Source organism: Xyrauchen texanus, chromosome 21 (genome assembly GCF_025860055.1).
Source record: "Xyrauchen texanus isolate HMW12.3.18 chromosome 21, RBS_HiC_50CHRs, whole genome shotgun sequence".
NCBI lineage: Eukaryota > Metazoa > Chordata > Actinopteri > Cypriniformes > Catostomidae > Xyrauchen > Xyrauchen texanus.
Window position 1 is genome coordinate 30,304,777 of NC_068296.1, and position 18,412 is coordinate 30,323,188.

At 39.2% G+C, this 18,412-nt stretch overlaps 2 protein-coding genes across 2 annotated transcripts; one reads left to right on the forward strand and one right to left on the reverse strand.

Moving 5' to 3' along the window:
* The first annotated feature begins 206 nt into the window (after positions 1–206).
* Positions 207–12,241, forward strand: ulk3 (unc-51 like kinase 3). The gene is made up of 16 exons (XM_052152350.1): positions 207–564; positions 726–866; positions 1,016–1,136; positions 1,344–1,439; positions 1,598–1,741; positions 2,550–2,632; positions 2,804–2,959; positions 3,300–3,405; positions 3,486–3,526; positions 4,062–4,164; positions 4,270–4,334; positions 4,412–4,490; positions 8,066–8,106; positions 10,743–10,790; positions 10,868–10,931; positions 11,254–12,241. Exons 1-16 carry the CDS (start codon positions 466–468, stop codon positions 11,268–11,270), a joined length of 1,404 nt encoding a protein of 467 aa, XP_052008310.1. The 5' UTR covers positions 207–465; the 3' UTR covers positions 11,271–12,241.
* LOC127661587 (growth arrest-specific protein 1-like) lies at positions 11,487–18,231 on the reverse strand. The gene has a single exon (XM_052152351.1). The coding sequence runs from the start codon at positions 15,909–15,911 to the stop codon at positions 15,153–15,155; it is 759 nt and encodes a 252-aa protein (XP_052008311.1). The 5' UTR covers positions 15,912–18,231; the 3' UTR covers positions 11,487–15,152.
* Positions 18,232–18,412: the final 181 nt, after the last annotated feature.

Genomic DNA, 18,412 nt, shown 5'->3' on the forward strand with positions numbered 1-18,412 from the left:
ATAAATCAACAGTAAATATATGTGCGTATATGTGCACGTATCGAAATATACAATGTTTATTAATGCTGACAAAGTAAAGTTTTTTACATGTCAAACGGAGACTCCTTCAGAAATGCCTTTAGGTGCAGTACCCGTTCTGACCGTCAGGTGTCAGTGCCGTCCGCGCTCTGTATTCTGACGCGCGACATCATTTGCCATGACGTCATCCCGCGGAAGTAAACAGACTTCCGCTTCGTATGTAAACACGTTTATGTGATATTTATTTAAATTTCCTATTAAATCTTAAATATTGTGCACCGTTTATAAAGTCAACCGTCTACGATTAAATCTTACGCATTAATTACTCTGATGAGGGCAGAACAACAGTCGCTATGCACTTGATAATGCTGCAAAGAGCACTGATTACTATTGATTATTGACTGATTGATTGATTGATTGATTGATGTTGTTTCGGTTCGGTTTGGGATGGCTGCGGTTTTCGCTCTGCCGAAGCTGAAGGATTTTATTCTCACCGAGAAACTGGGAAGCGGCACATATGCGACAGTTTATAAAGCCTACAGAAAAGTGAGTTCATATTCTGAATATTTTTTGAATATTAACAGAGGAGGAGTGTTTGAGATGCTGCAGAAAGAGTGATTGATTTGTTTATTTGATAAACTGGGGGCAGGAAGATGGTACCTATGAAGGTGTTTGTTTGTTTGTTTGTTTGTTTGTTTTGTTTGTAGACTGACAGCCGGGAGGCAGTGGCTGTGAAGGTGGTCAGTAAGAAAAGTCTCAATAAATCATCCATGGAAAATCTGTTGACAGAAATTGAAATCCTGAAAACAGTTCGTCATCCTCACATTGTGCAGCTCAAAGATTTTCTGGTACAGACACTGATAATAGATCCCACCATTCAGATCAGGCCTACTGATATAATATAGATTATATTATTAGTCAGACTGGTGGTATATTATATTAAAATGTTGGAATTGTAATGCTATTAAGTTACTAACCTTTACTCTCTCTGTGGCAGTGGGACAGCGATAATATCTATCTGATTCTGGAATGGTGTTCCGGAGGAGATTTGTCCAATTTTATCCGCAGTCGTAGGATTCTTCCAGAGAGAGTTGCCCGTCGCTGCCTCCAGCAGATCGGTACAGACTCACACTGACTGGCAAACTCACTCATTAAACGCACCACACAATTTGTTTTGATGAAATTATAACAGCTAACATTCTGAGACTGATAAAACAAAATGTAGATCTACTTTGTCTGATGTGTCTTCTTTATCATTAATGTGTGTGTGTGTGTGTGTGTGTGTGTGTGTGTGTGTGTGTGTGTGTGTGTGTGTGTGTGTTTAGCATGTGCTCTTCAGTTTCTCCATGAGAAGAACATCTCTCATTTGGACCTCAAACCTCAGAACATTCTACTGAGTGGAAACGTGTTAAAGCTTGCAGGTGCAACTTCACTCTCATAAATAATGTCAACAATTGTAATAAAAATAAAAATATATTTAATTCTGTACCGAAGCAGAAATGCCAAATATTTTGGACATTAAAGTACATGCCTGTCTCTCTCTCTCTGTCTCTCTCTCTCTCTCTCTGTCTTTCTGTAGATTTTGGCTTTGCGCAGTACATGTCCCCGTGGGATGAGCAGCATGCTCTGCGAGGCTCTCCACTCTACATGGCTCCAGAGATGGTGTGCAGTCGCCATTATGATGCTCGAGTTGACCTTTGGTCTGTTGGGGTCATCTTGTACGGTGAGAGACACATACTTAATCTCTGAAATGAAATATTACATCAGTAAACATTCAGTTCAGGTTAGGTTTTTCAAAGGCCAATGCTGATGGTAATATAATGCTGATATACACTCACTGAGCACTTTATTAGGAACACTATGCTCTTAAAAGAGTATAGTGAGTATAGAATACTCAAGTGTATTCTGAGATGTTATTCTGTTCACTACAATTGTAAAGAGCAGTTATCCGAGCTACCATAGCCTTTCTGTCAGCAAAACTCCTGCTCACTGGATATTTTTTGTTTTTGGCAACATTCTGAGTAAACTCTAGAGACTGTTGTGTGTGTGAAAATCCCAGGAGATCAGCAGTTACAGAAATACTCAGACCAGCCCATCTGGCACCAGCAATCATGCTATGGTCCAAATCACGGAGATCACATTTTTTCCCAATTCTGATGGTTGATGTGAACATAAACTGAAGCTCCTGACCCATATCTGCATGATTTTATGCTGCCATTTGATTAGATAATCACATGAATAAGTAGGTGTACAGGTGATCCTAATAAAGTGATGAATATATTGTGAGTGTATATTTCATATATAATTTCATCCATATAACATACAATTTAATGATCAAACATGCGATATATGCACAAAAATGCTGAAATGAAGCAAAAACATATGTTTCCCTCATCAGATGTGCACTCTAAAGTCCAGTCTTCTGTTAACTGGTCAAGCATGTACTGGACGATTAATCAGTCTTTCACTACTCTAGTTTTAAGCTCTACCTGTGGAAGAAGTGACATCTGAATTTGTGTTTATGAACACAGAGGCTTTATTTGGTCGAGCTCCATTTGCCTCTCGTTCGTTCGCTGAACTGGAGGGGAAAATCCGCAGTGAGAAACCAGTCGAGGTGAGACTGTAATCCTTCAACACTCACAAATGAAAATTCTTTCAATAAAGTGATGCTACACTGGAGTAGTTGTACTACTGCTGTGACCATCAGAGACTCTTCAGAGCTGAGATTGAGATATTGGCAAACTGTAACACACTATTGTATATTTGTGTGTGTGTGTGTGTGCAGCTGCCGTCTGGAGTGCATGTTTCTCGTGACTGCAGAGATCTGCTGCTGAGGCTGCTGGAGAGAGATCCGGATGCTCGCATCACATTTGATGAGTTTTTCTTGCATCCCTTCGTAGACCTGGAACACATGCCCAGTGCAGACAGCCTCGCAAAGGCCGTGAGTGTGTGATGTGTGTGTGTGTGTGTGTGTGTGTGTGTGTGTGTGTATACCCAGTGCATACAAAGTCACACTAACAGTTTCACATGTTTATTTTAGTCTGAAGTGGCAAAACTGCTGCTGATCTCAAGTGTCAGCACGTTGACGAATGTGAGCAAATGTGTTACAGCTGTGCATCTACACACAAACACTCAAATGCTCATTCAGTGAAGAATGACAATAGAACGACTTGTTTGTGTGTGCTTTGCTCCATTTCTGAACCTAAATGAGCATGTTATGTAATTCTGACAGTCTGCAGGTGTGCGATTTAGACATGAATTCCTGTCTGTTTTTCTTCTAGAAAGCACTGGTATTGCAGGCCGTTCAGAAGGATCAGGATGGAGAGCGATCTGCTGCGTTATCTCTGTACTGTAGTGCACTCGAACACTTTGTTCCTGCTATTCATTGTAAGACACAGACTCACTGTCTCTCTATCTCTCAGTCTACAGAGCTCAGATTCACTCGTTGATCTTAATTCCTTTTTCAGATGAAACTGACCGACAGAGGAAGGAAGCGCTGAGACAAAAAGTAATTCTCATTCATTAAAGTAGTAGTTCACTTAACAGTGAAAATTCTGTCATAATTAACTCACCCTCATGTTGCCTTAGTCCAAATCTATATGACTTTCTTTCATTCAGCAGAATGTTCACATTGCTCTTTTTTTCAATGAATGGGAATGGACACTGTCAAGCTCCAATAATGACAAAAAAAGCACCATAAAGTAGTCTTTATGACTCCACAGGTCACTATGGGCCATGTCTTCTGAAGTCATATGATGGCTATGTGGCAGAAAACAGATCGAATTTTAAGTGGTTACTGACTAAAAATGTTCCTCTCAAATCTACTTCATGTTCAAAATATTGAAATATGGCGGATGAAGACGCATTACACTATGTTTGACATCAATGGTGCCAAACACCGTTGGTTTGTAAGTGCCTCGTAACAAAGTGTGACCGCTAACAAATGCATAAAATCTGGGGACATGTTTCAGTTAGCATAAATCATGATAAACGACAGATTTTTGTGTTTTAAGATGTTTCAAGGGATGATGTTTTCCTCTTAGGTTAATCAGTATGTTTCTCGCGCTGAGGAACTCAAAGCTCTTGTCAATTCAGACCACAGGATCAGTTTCGAGCAGACAAAGTCAATCAGGAATATATTAATAGGTAACCAGTACTGTATTGCTAATAAATAATATACAATTCCATCAGTGACCAACTAGATAAAATGGAAACTCTTGTTTTAATAGTAAAATCTTTTCTCTTTCACAGAAATGTCTAGAGATCAGCCACGTTTACTAGCTGCCCTAGAGTTAGCATCCACCGCTGTTGCCCGGGTAACTTTTATTGATTATTTGACTTCACTGAGTTGCAGTGTTGCATTCTGGGTGCTGGAGTTCTGATGTGTTTGCAGGAGGAGAGTGGTGCGGAGGATTATGACACTTTAGATTTATATCAGCAGAGTTTGGGTGAGCTGCTGCTGGCACTAGCGGGTAAGAGTCACGTTAGAGTTACTACTTCCTGTCCTTTACTTTTCTGACTTCTATCTTATTGATTTTTTTATTTTATTGAAATAAATCAAGAATACTCATAAGTACAAAGACAAGTATATACACTGGCAGACAAAAGTTTGGAATAATGTAAAAGTTTTGCTGTTTCAGAAGGAAATTGGTACTTTAATTCACCAAAGTGGCATTCAACTGATCACAAACAGTCAGGAAATTACTGATGTAAAAAAACGGCACCATCACTATTTGAAAAAATTCATTTATCAAATCTAGACAGACCCCATTTCCAGCAGCCATCACTCCAACACCTTATCCTTGAGTAATCATGCTAAATTGCTAATTTGGTACTAGAAAATCACTTTCCATTATATCAAACACAACTGAAACCTATTTGTTTCATTAAATGAAGCTTAAAATTGTCTTTGTGTTTGTTGTTGAGTTGCCACAGTATACAATAGACTGGCATGTTTTAAGATGTCAAAAATGGCAAAAAAAGAAACCGCTTTCTCTAGAAACTCATCAGTCAATCATTGTTTTGAGGAACACAATGCTTGAAATTGCCAAAAAACTGAAGATTTCATACAAAGGTGTACACTACAGTCTTCAAAGACAAAGAACAAATGGCTCTAATAAGGACAGAAAGAGATGTGGAAGGCCAGATGTACAACTAAACAAGAGGATAAGTACATCAGAGTCTTTAGTTTGATAAATAGACGCCTCACATGTCCTCAGCTGACAGCGTCATTGAATTCATACACGCTCAACACAAGTTTCATGTACAACAGTAAAGAGAAGACTCAGGGGTGCAGGCCTTATGGGAAGAATTGCAAAGAAAAAGCCACTTTTGCAACAGAAAAACAAAAAGAAAAGGTTAGAGTGGGCAAAGAAACCCAGACGTTAGACAACAGATAATTGGAAAAGAGTGTTATGGATCTTAATCCCATTGAGCTTTTGTGGGATCAGCTAGACTATAAGGTGTGTGAGAAGTGCCCGACAAGACTATGGAAAGTGCTACAGGAAGTGTGGGGTGAAATATCACCTGAGTATCTGGACAAACTGACAGCTAGAATGCAAAGGATCTGCAAAGCTGTCATTGCTGCATGTGAAGGATTTTTTGATGAGAACTCTTTGAAGTAGTTTAAGAAGTTCATAATTTTTTTCAAATTGTAAAAGTATTTTTTTCCACGTTATTAATGTCCTGAATATACGTTGTGATCAGTTGAATGCCACTTTGGTGAATAAAAGTACAAATTTCTTTCCATAAGAGCAAAATCTGTACATTATTCCAAACTTTTGGCTGCCGGTGTATAATAAAGTAATAAACCATGAGAGGCTGTGCATTACAGTGATTTTAACACGGGAAAGGGATTTAGTTAGCCACATGGTCTGAAATGTACTTTTTAGCCCACCAGCCAAGTTGGCTGGTAAATGTAAATAATTATCGGCTAGTCAGATTTCTTACCAGACTATTTTTTTATTATTGCATTTTGTTACAAGTGGATTTTACAGACACAAGAGTAAAATAAAAGATATTGTAAACGGCTTTACATAAATAATTAATTAAATATTTAATTGCCTAATAGTCATTTTAGAATTCTTTTTCAGATTATTTCCTTAATTACAACAAAACTAAATTTGTGTTTTAAACTACTTGTTGTCATCCCTTCACCCCGATGGCATGAACGCTCCTGAACATTGTCATTATCTTGCTTCTAGATTTACAGCTAACTGAGACTATGGATGAGCAGCGGTACTAGCTAATGAGAGCCATTCTATGTAAACACCTGCAACATTACTGTCTGTAGGCCTACAGAGCCCCCCCTGAGAACAAAATTGTTATGTTACATTATTTTACGAGCTGATTGATGGAAAGAAAAAAGCACCTGCCAGATTGGCGTGTAAAACTGAAATTCACCTGCCAAATAGAAAACGTACCTGCATTTGGCACTTGGTTTATGTCTGACCCTGGCTAGGTTGTGAAGTATTTCTTTATGTAATGTAGTTTATAATTAGACTTGCCTTATTCATATTGAATTGTATATTATCTATTTATCAGTTTTGAATGCATCTCATCCAATCTAATTTTAAAGCTGGAAATATCAGTTTTATTAAAATAATAATAATAATAATAATAATAATCTTCTGTAAATTGTTGCAGTTTTCACTAGCAAAAAGGTACCATGGCACCACCACATCACTTTTCTGTGAGGTTTAGGGCTAGATTCGTTTTTTTCTAGATGCTGAGGTCCTGAATCAACGTTGAGATTGAAATTTTGGATATTGAAGGCACTCTGGGTGCAGAAAAACGTGAAAACTCCTTGAGTTGATTTAGCAGCAGTTTCTGAGTCGTGCAGCAGTCATGTTGGTTTTCTTAGGTGAGTCAGCTTTAGGGAGTTATACTGCTGTACATACTGTCGCCAAACGATGACCTCATCCTGGAGAGACTGTGATTTATTAATGAATACAAGAGCGAGTAATGGAAAAGAGAAAAAAAAATCTGAAAGTATTTAAAGGCGGGAGAGAGAGAGAGAGAGAAATGAAAATAAATACAGAGAGGGATAGAAAGAGTTTGAGAGGAAGTTGAAAGTAAGAGAGCATGAAAGACACTATACAGTGAATGAAAGTGAGCGAGAAAGAGTAAGAGGTGGACAGTCAGGTGTACATAAGTACTTGAAAACTCCCAGAATACTCTAGCAACCATCTTGAACACGCTAGCAATCACTCAAAATACTCTAGTACCCATCCAGAACACCCTAGCGGACCCATAACTATATGCTAAAATACACTCATAGCAACAACATAGCAACACAAACTCGGTCTCTTTTAGCTTAATGCCATGGCACTTTTACTTCAGAGTATACAGAAATCTAGTTCTTAATAATTTCATCAAAATAAAAAGAGAGAGAGAGAAATAGGAGAGAGCAGAAGTGAGATGTAAAGTGAGGCGTCCAGATGTGGTGTTGAGACTGTGCCAGCACTGCGTGTGTGGTACAATCTTGCTGCCATCTGGATTTCATTGAGAGCAGCACTCTTCATTTCTCAATATTATTAAATACTGAAACAAATGAAAATGTATATCTCTTAAACTACTCAAAGCTTGAGCCAACCGCCTCGGGATGAAGGTGGCTCTGAGACCACCCCTCTCTCCAAATGCACGGCCAAAACTCTGCTGGATTCCAGTTTCACTGCAGGTTTTTTTTGGGCCGTTCCGCTCCCTCTGTTGATCTGTCATACTGCTAATGCCAGCGCAGGCTTAATGAAAACAGAGCCTCTACACTGCTTTAAGACCCAACGCACAGGCGTTGTCGAGAAATCACATGGTTTGTTGTGAAATGTTTCTCAAGTACTCTCTTTTAGTGGTGCTTTCTAGGGCAGAACATCTACAGTATATTACTGTTGCTAATTCGTAGGGTTAGTGATTTGAACAAACCCCTAATCCTAAGTGTTGGGGAATATGTGGTGTGGACCCGAATTCATTTCGGCATACCCGAGTTCGGGGTACACCATGATCTGCTACAGATACAAAAATGTGCGTAATGCTTTTCTCTCTCTCCTCTCAGCTGAATCTCAAGGCCGTCGGCGTGAGCTGCTCCACGGTGAGGTGAGAAAATCCGCATTTATGTGCCTATATTATGTAAGTGTTTATTTTGGATGCTTTAAGCCCTGAGCTCAGCATGCTAAATCTGCAGCATCGTCGCATACATCTCTCTGACTTGCAGAATTCTAAAGTCATTAATCTCTGCCACCATCACATGCTGCGCTCACAGGGTGCACATTCATCAGATGTGTTGCATACAGAAATTGCATTCCTCTCTGACGATCCTCCAGCATATTAATGGAGACACTAACTTGTATTCTCGGCCTTGATTAAGAGTATCAGGTCAGATAACTTTTCAAGTGATAACAATAGAGTGCATACATAGTGATAAACATTCCTTCTTTGAATCAAGAATCATTTAAAAAATGGATTTCCTTTTAGAAGTAGCTCTGGCAATAGCAACCTTTCAAGTTTATTAGGAATTGTTTTCCAAGTTTTTCTTCTATAAAGGAGGTGGAGACAAACTCTTGTGGCATCTGCCATTTCTCAAGTAAGCCTGGAACTGCTCACTGACACTGGAACAAACTTTCAAACTATCTAGTTTACTTTCTACTGAGTACTTTTATCGTGTGCTGGATCATCTTGTACATGGTCGAGCCCTCAGTCTTTCAAAGTATATTCTTTAAAAAAGAGAATATGAACACGTTCGATGCGTGTGCTCTAAGACAGCTTTGTGATACTTTGTAGTACAGTCAATGGCAGGTGCATGTGCTGACGATGCACATTTTCGAGAACTATCGAAGGATATAGCTGCAGGCAGAGCTCCAAACCACCAGCAACGATATAGGGAAATCGGGTGATCAACAGGTGGACTCCGGCCCGGATCTGCGATCTAAACTAAACATGTGCTAGTTATTTGACACCTGGCTAAGTGATTGCATAAGCATATGTTTAAATGCGCGCAGAGCGGAGCATGTATAGTGGTACGCGCTTTTATTCCTGCTCTCCCCACTGTAGAGGTGCCACATAAGGCCTATTTCACTGTACGTATAGTTCCAGCCGTGTTTATTTTTAAAAACGGTAGCGGAGACAGCACTACAGATACTGGGATATTTCGCTTAAACACACTGCAGAAAACAAAATTGAAGCAAAGGGAAACTATCTTCATCTGTCTGATGTGTGATTAATACAGTTCAGCGAAGCCAGGTCTGTGTCAGGATTTAGACCATAACTTTTTCCGTCTAAATTTAGCTTAATTAATCAGCATGAGCCTTTCATAATAACCAAACAGATTTTTGTTCTAATTTTGTGAAAATTAACCACAGATGTCAATGTCATCATGGCATTGTTGGGAAGGAAAGCCTATTGAGATTGAAATAAACAAACAGTATTTTAATGCTTCACTGTTGTTATGTAAATTGTTTGTTTGTAACTTAGTAGATTCTCACTTTAAGGAAAATATAATATTACTATTGCTGCCAATGTAGCAAGATATAAAAAGTAATAAAAATATATATTATATAATTTCATATTATACCATGTAAGCTACATACTGTTTTCCGGACCTTTGCTGGGAAGAAAATGTAGAGACCAGACCTCTTATAACTTTAATTGAGTACCCTTGTCCTAATCTAACCTAAGTGACACCCCCGGAAGTAACACCACCTTTTGGAGTTGGAGCAACCCCCTTTTGGCGTAAACACATCCCCTCCTGGAGTAACCTTGTACTCTTTTGGAGATTTTGCCCCCATTTGGAGGTCTCCGGCCTGCAGCTATATCTAGTTGGATCTATCCACATGCCGAGAAAATCAAGACTGTGCTGATGACTAAATTTAAGTCACACTAGTGGTGATGATAGTGGTCTTTTGAATACGTTCGCCAAAACGATTCGTTCTGATTCATTCATTGATTCGTTTATTGACCAGTTCTGCAAATTGACCTTTGCACATTTAGATGGTGCCAAATGACCGTCTTTTACGTTTTTAACGAGTATTTACATCAAACTAAAAGCACAAAATCATATTAAAATGTACGTGTCAACAAATATTCTAAGAGACTTCAGCACAGCAGAGTGTTAAGCATCATAAGCATTTCCACACAAATGACAGCAAAGCATATCTATCATACTTTGAACTAATAAGAACAACTTTTTATCAAGCTATACAAAAAAAAGACTACAATACTAACCAAAAAAATTATTATGAGTGTAATCAATGACCATAAGCCATTGTAATGTGTAGTCATCACTTACTTTTATTCATAATTAATCTGACCCGCTTTCTTGTGAATGAGATTGACGATCTCAACAAACAACATGCAGCTTCTCTTCTTCTGGTTCAGCAGCTCCTCACGAACGAACGAGATGACTGAATTAATTCAGTTTGTTCATAAACAGAATTAAATGACAGATTACTAGTTCAGTTTAGGGGTGCATTTGTTCAGTGGGTCAAACCAGTGATAAGCTCCTTCACAGCTCACACTCAAATGCTTTTGGCTCACGCTAAAGTCAGTCTTTGGGGCATGAAAAGCAGTAGTGCTCATTGGCTTCAAAAGGGAGAGACGTCAGCATAAATATGAGTCAGAAATCTGAAATACAAGATATGAATCAGAAATATGAACAATATGAGTCAGTGTATGGAGATAGACGAGATCTATTCTGGTTACAGTTTGAGTTGATTCTGTGGTATTTTCTATTGCAGATTAAAAGTCTAATGAGTCGAGCTGAATATTTCAAAGAGCTAATTAAGGTACATTTTGTGTAACTTTATGTCCATGTTAATCGAAGATGTAATTGCCATCATCTTAAGCTCATATCTGTGTGCAGATGCGGGAAACTCAGACCGATGACTTGTTGAAGAAAGATGATGTTGCTGAATCAGTGAGATCCTGTAAGTACAGACAGATCGAAGAATCACGTTGCATTGAATTCATAACAAAATGAATTAATTCCAACATGTACAGTTCATATATACTGAACATAACAACACTGACCTGCAACGTCTGAACATAACAATAGACCTGCAGCGTCTGGCCTCGGATCAAACGTTTACATTTGAACATGATGTTGAAACAATAGTCAATTATTACCTTAAACGTATAGCAGAAGATTACCTGTAAAATTGAGCATCACTCTCTATAATTTACTTACATGTGTTGAAAGATACATTTATACAGTATAATGTTTCAAACATCTCTCTCTTTCTCTTTTAGCCTGTTGTTTACAGTGAGTCGCAGGTTCACACCATGGCAATAGAAATGTAGCATGTCACATAACTAGAGAATTCGCAGGATGTGATTGGATCTCCTCGTGTGAATAATGTGATGTGGCGCTCACCTGGCAGACTGTCAAACTGATGAAACTATATAGTTGCTGGATTGTTAAAATGTATATAACAGGTATCTTTGTATTAAGAAAAATACTTTTACACCTGAAAGAATTGGAAGTGTTGGACATGTAATGACTGTAAAATCACTGTCTCTCTCTCTCTCTCACACACACACACACACACACACACACACATATGCACACACAGCATCAAACCTGACCACAGGCCCACCACAGATTTGGCCACTGCTCCACCATGAGAAAGGTGTGGTTTTTTGTGTGTTTACTCTGGGCTGGCACACATCACACTCCCTTACAGCACTTTACACACTCAATTTATGGCCACATAAGGACGGACACATCTCACGCCACTGGTTAGCAGTTTACATTTGTGATTTCACACTGAATTGCTGCTCAGCAGTGGTCAAATCTCAAAAAAAGGGAAGTTTTAGTACCGACATCTTGCAATACTGGTAAAGGTTTTGTTTTGGATAATTATTTTTAAGAAACAGCTTTAATTTTTGATAAGTGATTATTTATTGACTGTATAATCGCAAATTAAATTGTGCATTATTCTCTGTTTTGGTTGCTAGAGTTAATATTTGCTTGCTTTATGAATTTGTATTGGCCATAAATTGTCATTTCCTCTTGAATTCCTATAGTAATGTAATTCCTCCCTCTGCATTCCTCTTTCCTCTCTGGAATAAGTCAGTCTGCAGAAACCATCATGCACACTTGGAGCTTTATAGTACATTATAGCATTTACATTTGCAAGACACGAACCCTGTGATTGGGCCAGTTTTAGTTAAACTATACTTTGAAAATGTAGTTAGCTCTGCTATATACCCTTAAAAAAGCAGGTAGCAACACTAAAAGCTAATGAGAAAAGTAACTACCTACGTCAAAGCAATTAATTCCATAAAAAAACTATGAGCATCTCATTTACATTGACAGCCATTTAAATGTACACAAATTATAGCTAATAAAACTAGAAAACACCACAGAAAAAAATAAGTCGTACTATTTGAAACAACATTAGTGTGTGTGAATGAAAGATAATATGAAACATTTAATATTAGGTTATTTTAAATAAAAGATAAATATACTTTCTGTTGTTAGTTCATCACCAACACTGCAGTTCTACAGTACAAATGTCAGTTGGGTGAAAGCTCTTACTTAGACCAGTTCTCTAGTCTGATAAGATCTCATGAGATGTCTTCAGTTTCACTCCAAATTTGCCTGGGGTTTTCATTAAAGGCCAGAGTAAGAGATGATAGGTGCTGATCACCCCTCTGAAACACAAGGGTGCTGTTGTTGTTACTTGCCTCCATTTTGTGTCAGCTTTGCTCTGCCCCATCCTGGCACACTCTCTGCCAGTGACTCATGATTTTAGTTTAGAGAATTCATGCCAGCTCAACATCAGATGAACTGAGGAAGGGTTTGTTTGTGTGAGGTGGAACCTTAATCTTTCAGAAGCTTATAACCAGTGTCAGCCCCCAACACACATAGAGGTCTCCTTACATTGGCATGCTCGTCATGAATAGAACATTGTGCCCACAGGACAAAATGCTACCTCTAAAATGTGAATGTAACCTAAAACACAGCAGTGTGTGTGTGTTGAGGTGGGGGTTAAAATCTGTGTTACTTCCAGAGACCTGAGAGCAGATAAATGAGAATATGGGCTCCAGCTCAGTGTCACTATTGGCCCCTGAGTGGCCCCCCCTCAACCCGTCTCCCCTGCTTTTGTTTATTTTGATTCTGTTCCCAGTCATTTGGGTTGGGGGTGTTCATGAGGGAGGAAAGAAGGGCTTTAGTGTCGGCTGAACTGTGTACCTTGTGTTAGTTGGATTCCTGCTCGTTGTTTTCACAGAAAACCCCCAAAAATGAATGTCTGTAAATCCTCAGGCTTCTGCTGTGTTCTGCTGTTTTCCAAAGAGACTTTATGGTATTCAGGTGTTTTAAATGAAAAAACACTTCATACAGCGTACAGTATTTAAACATTACAATCAAGTCATTTGAACAACAGCTAAATTTTTTAGATTGTTTGAAAAATCTGATTCCATTGATGTTTTCACTAACAAGTAATTTGTCTGTCAACACTGACAACAAAAAATGTATGTTTAATCTATGGCTATGTGGAGTGGGATTTTGGACCAATAAGATTTCAGTGTGGGCAGGGCAACAAATAGAAAAAGCAACCAAACAAAATGCCGGTTAGAACAAAAACTCAGGTTAACAGGAAGTGCTTGTCACCTTGACACGCCTAGATTTCCAGCTATCAGATGATAAATTGACTCCATTTCACGTTCTCATGTTTTATTTTTTCTTAATAATTCCAAAATGTATAAATATTTATATATTGGTTTTCTGTACACATTTTTTGAAAATTGCAACAACTGAAAAAGATTGTGGAGCCTTTGAGAGAGAGAGAAAAAAATCAGTCCTGAAACATACTCTTTGCAAGAATGCACATGCAGACATGAATGCTTGGCCAACACACTGCAAACATGCGGTCTTGTTGGACATACTGAATGTGCATTTTTGTACTACTGTGGCCGAAACAAACCTCACTACTGCAGGGTGATATAGTTACCTTCAAATGTCTATGCCATTAAACCAGATGTTATTAATCTGATAGCTATCTTAACTAAATTGTACAACAAAATTCTAACTGATCTTTAATCTAAGCTCCCATATGACAGCAGTTGACCAGAAAGAGAAAACTAAGAGTAGGAGACCTTTTATGCGCCCCTTGCAGCATTGCTGAAAATGCAACATATCCTTGCATTGTGTTATGAATTGCATTCTTACACATTTCGGAACACATCAACCTGAAATCGAGCTTGCATAGTTAGGAGCATTTGCACTCATGTGCTTGCATAAAGTATGTTTGGGTCATAGAGTTTGAATTTAACTTTAAATTCTTCACTTTAGTCCACATAACATTAGTAATTATTCATGATAAGGAACAACTGGACTTTGAGATCGAAAACCTTTGAAAACAAATACTAGCTTCTCTTATGAAGAAAAGAGTTTTCAAGCTTGGCATTGAACTTCATCAGAGCTGCTTGAGTTGGTAAAAATATATTCAGGCACTTGGTGTTGTTAACTAACATACACGTACAGCGAATATTTCAAGTTTAAAGATATTTGATCAACCCTTTGCTGTTAGAAGTTAGCATCATGTCTGCAGACCACTATTGAATACCAACGCAGACTTCTTTAGAATAATGACATGAGGTTCTGTCATTGAATCCATTGAGGAAAAAGTTACTCCAGGAAAAATTCTAATAAAACCAGGCAGAACTGAAGAGTGAGCGACTGGGTTCAAGACCATTTAACAGTTTCTAATAGGACCTCTTAAATGAAAAGAAAGTACTTGATCCCAGAATGTCTCCTTTATCCGGCCGCAAACTACAAATATTTGAAGTAAGATTCAAGTACAAAACAGAGTCTGTTGGCAATCAGTCTTGACGTAAGTCCACTGTTTGTCTTTCGTCTTACTAAAAGATTCACACTCCAAGTGCCACTGAAGGGAAATAAGAATCATGTCATACTGAAATCATAACAAAAAACTGCAGTGAGTTTATTCTTCAATAATCTGTCAATAAAAATTCTTCAGTCTCGACAAACGTCATTGGGAACCTAGTTTAAAAAGGACTACATGGTTGCACTAAATGATTCAAGCAAGTGTCTTCCAATCCTGTGACCCTGGTGCTTGCTTTGATTATGGTCAGTCAGCTGCATTTGACCATACTGTAGAGTACAGTGACTGTAGACCAACTCAAACAGAGGTAACAGCCAGAACAAAAGCACTACACAGCAAAACCACCTGGTGAGAAAGAGTGAAGGCACTTGACATCACAGCATCTGCATCTGTTATCTCTCTCTCTGGTCTCACCTCGTAATCTTCATCCTCATATAGATCATCCATTCCGTCGTCAATGGAAACACTGTGGTCCCCTATAGAGCACAGTTTGACCATATTATGTTTGACCACCTCACAAAACGGCCTTTCCAAACCATCACAAACACATTGATTCAGCAGCACGCCGTTTGGCATGAATAGCAGTTCCTCTATAGTTGATTTACATCGGGACGAACATTTCCTCCCATTGAACAGTTGTCCACAGTGAGACAGGTAAGTCGTTAGGGACTTTTGACAACTGGGCTCGTCCTCGCAACGCTGGCGGGCTTCGGTACAGCCAATCCCATCTGTGCCACCAGGATGCGTCCGTGGCAGACACGGTTCAATGGCATGTTTGGCCCGCAGACACTCTGTGTCCAGTCCACATTCGCAGGTCTCCAGTCCTGGCCCACTAGCAGTCAGGTTGAGGTGGATGAGTGCGCTGATGCAGTGGCTTGGGCACTGCCGTCGAATCCCCCGAATATTCCCATCACAAGCGGTCAGATATTGATTATAGGCGAGCTCACAGTCCTGCTCCTCGTGACACCTGATAAGTGCCTGCCAACAAACCAACTGTGCATCAAGCGACATCAGAAACGTGAGGAGAAATGTGACCCAACTGAAGTAGCTCTCCATCTCTGGGATTGTGCTTTGAAAACTCAGATTAACTGTATGCTCAGTTTAGTCCACTTTAATCCCAAATCTCATCCTCATGCTGTGACAAAAACTCATACTCTTCAACAAGCAAACTCTCATTCCAAAATGAACTTTTCCAGCCAGAAACAATGTTCAACAGTTTTCCATGCCATCAACAGTTATCTGTGCTATCTGGCCACTTCCCAAGCCATCAGATTCCTCCAGGAGTGCATTTCAAGTATTTTTCTGTTTGCATCCTCTGTATGGGGAAAACTCAATCTTCATTAGAGGTTTTTCATGTTATTTTGATTGTCTGTTTCTCAGAGTCCTGTTCCTGCTGCATGTATTTGTCCCTCCAGTGCTTTCATGCTCTGCTGCGCATTTACGCACAGAGACACCTCCTCCTCCTCTCCTCCAAAACACTTCTCTAAAACTCCCTTACCTCCCCTCTGCCCCCTTCTCCTCCCATCATTACAGATTTTGTTGTTCTATTGGCTGTAAATGAGGAGTGCGCCACCATGTGATTACTTTCCATAGAAACGCCTGCTTTTGGCAAACCTCGCCTCCTGTACAGGATAAATAAAATGTTCATAAATTTAATGAAACCAGCGAGCTGTGTGGTCTGCCTTCCTCCCTCTCTGCATTAGATTACAAAACCCCATCAGGGGAGAGAAAGAGACAGGCACACATTCCTCTGTTGGAAGCTCAACATCTGCAAACCACTTCAATTTAAAGCGCAGAAAAACAAATCTGTTTCTTTTTAGCGTGATCCCAAGAACATACCCCTGTGTAAACTGTCGCAAACCCGGCGGGTTTTCAGCCCAAATCCCTCTCAACTCCTTTTTAGGGAGTTTTCATCGCGCCCTGATGGAAAAGAAAAGGTCCACAAAAATGTTTTCTGGACCATTTCACCTCCTTGTGTCCGACTGGCCATGTAGTAGCCCAGAGGCCCATCAATAGAGAGACTTTCCACAACATTGTATTTTACTTCTCTGTCCTTTAATTTACCACTTGAGATCAGCAATGTTCTGCTATCCAAATGGAAACTACTCTGATTTGAGTTTAAAACTATACAAAAACACATCTATTCCTGGAATCTGCTACAGCTCAAAACTGCACTGAGGAAAAAGTGAGAGATCCCTCAATTTGAATTAGGGCTGTCGATTTAAAGGTATAATTCACCCAAAAATGAAAATTCTCTCATCATTTACTCACCCTCATGCATCCCAGGTTTCTTCTTATGAACACAATTAAAGATTTTTTAGAAAAATATCGCAGCTCTGTTGGTCTATACAATGCAACTGAATGGTGATTAGGCATTTGAAGCACCAAAAAGGAGATAAACTCAGTATAAACATAATCCATAATCTTGTTATTTCAGTCTCTAGGCTCTCGGATACACTTATTAGTGCTAGACACATGCACAGAGCGCTAGATGGGGTTATAGGAAGTGTAATCGATCATGAAGAAGGCCATGATACCAGGAAAATGCTGTCTCTGGAGGCTATGAAAGGAAGTAGCAAGGGACCAAGGCACGTCCGAATCCAATGTTCGCATTACATCCATCTACTCAGATACCTTCACCTAATCGATTTTTGAAGGCAGCATAGATGTGTCCTTCACTGCCTATGAAATCTCACAATCCTGAGCATGTGGATCCACAGCTGTTGAGCTGAAAAAAAAAAATAATAATTGGCAGCCAAAGAGGCAGTTGAGTATAAATGAACATTTTATTCACATTTTTTAACTTTATATTCAATTTCTATTGAGAAAGTAATATTGTGATGTGGAGTGGTGGTGGTGTAGTGGGCTAAAGCAACTGTTAATCAGAAGGGTTGCTGGTTTGATCCCCACGGCCACCACCATTGTGACCTTGGGCAAGGCACTTAACTCCAGGTTGCTCCGGGGGGATTTTCCCTGTAATAAGGGCTCTTTAAGTCGCTTTGGATAAAAGTCTGCCAAATGCATAAATGTAAATGTAAATGGTGGGCGTCGGCACAGCTATGTCAAAAAGGTTGCTGACCCCTGACTTAAACAATTCTCCAGGATCTCCCACTACAATAACTGTCTTTGTAGTCTGGTAGAGTAACAAAGAACAGGGAATGAATAAACTGCATGTTTGAGTTTGTCCTCTATGTTTTTTCGATTTCACAGCGTAGCTAGTCCCACCTCTACTTGGTGGGACTTCAATGATTCTCATTGGTCAACGTATGTCTACGTCAGTGTGCGTTGCAGCAAAAGTTGTAATGTTCTCAACTTTAGGTAAAATTACAGAGCATCACTATTACAAACCCTTACGCTTTCCCTCTCTGTCCTTCCGACGCACCAACCCTGTTGATATCTATAATTTTGCAGCATTCTCTGATGCAGCATTTAAAAGCTTGTGTGTAGGTCTGTGTGTGTTGTGTTTTAAAACAGAGGGAATTAGGCCAATAATGGGTAATGTTCAATGAAATAAGCAATATTATATATATATATATATATATATATATATATATATA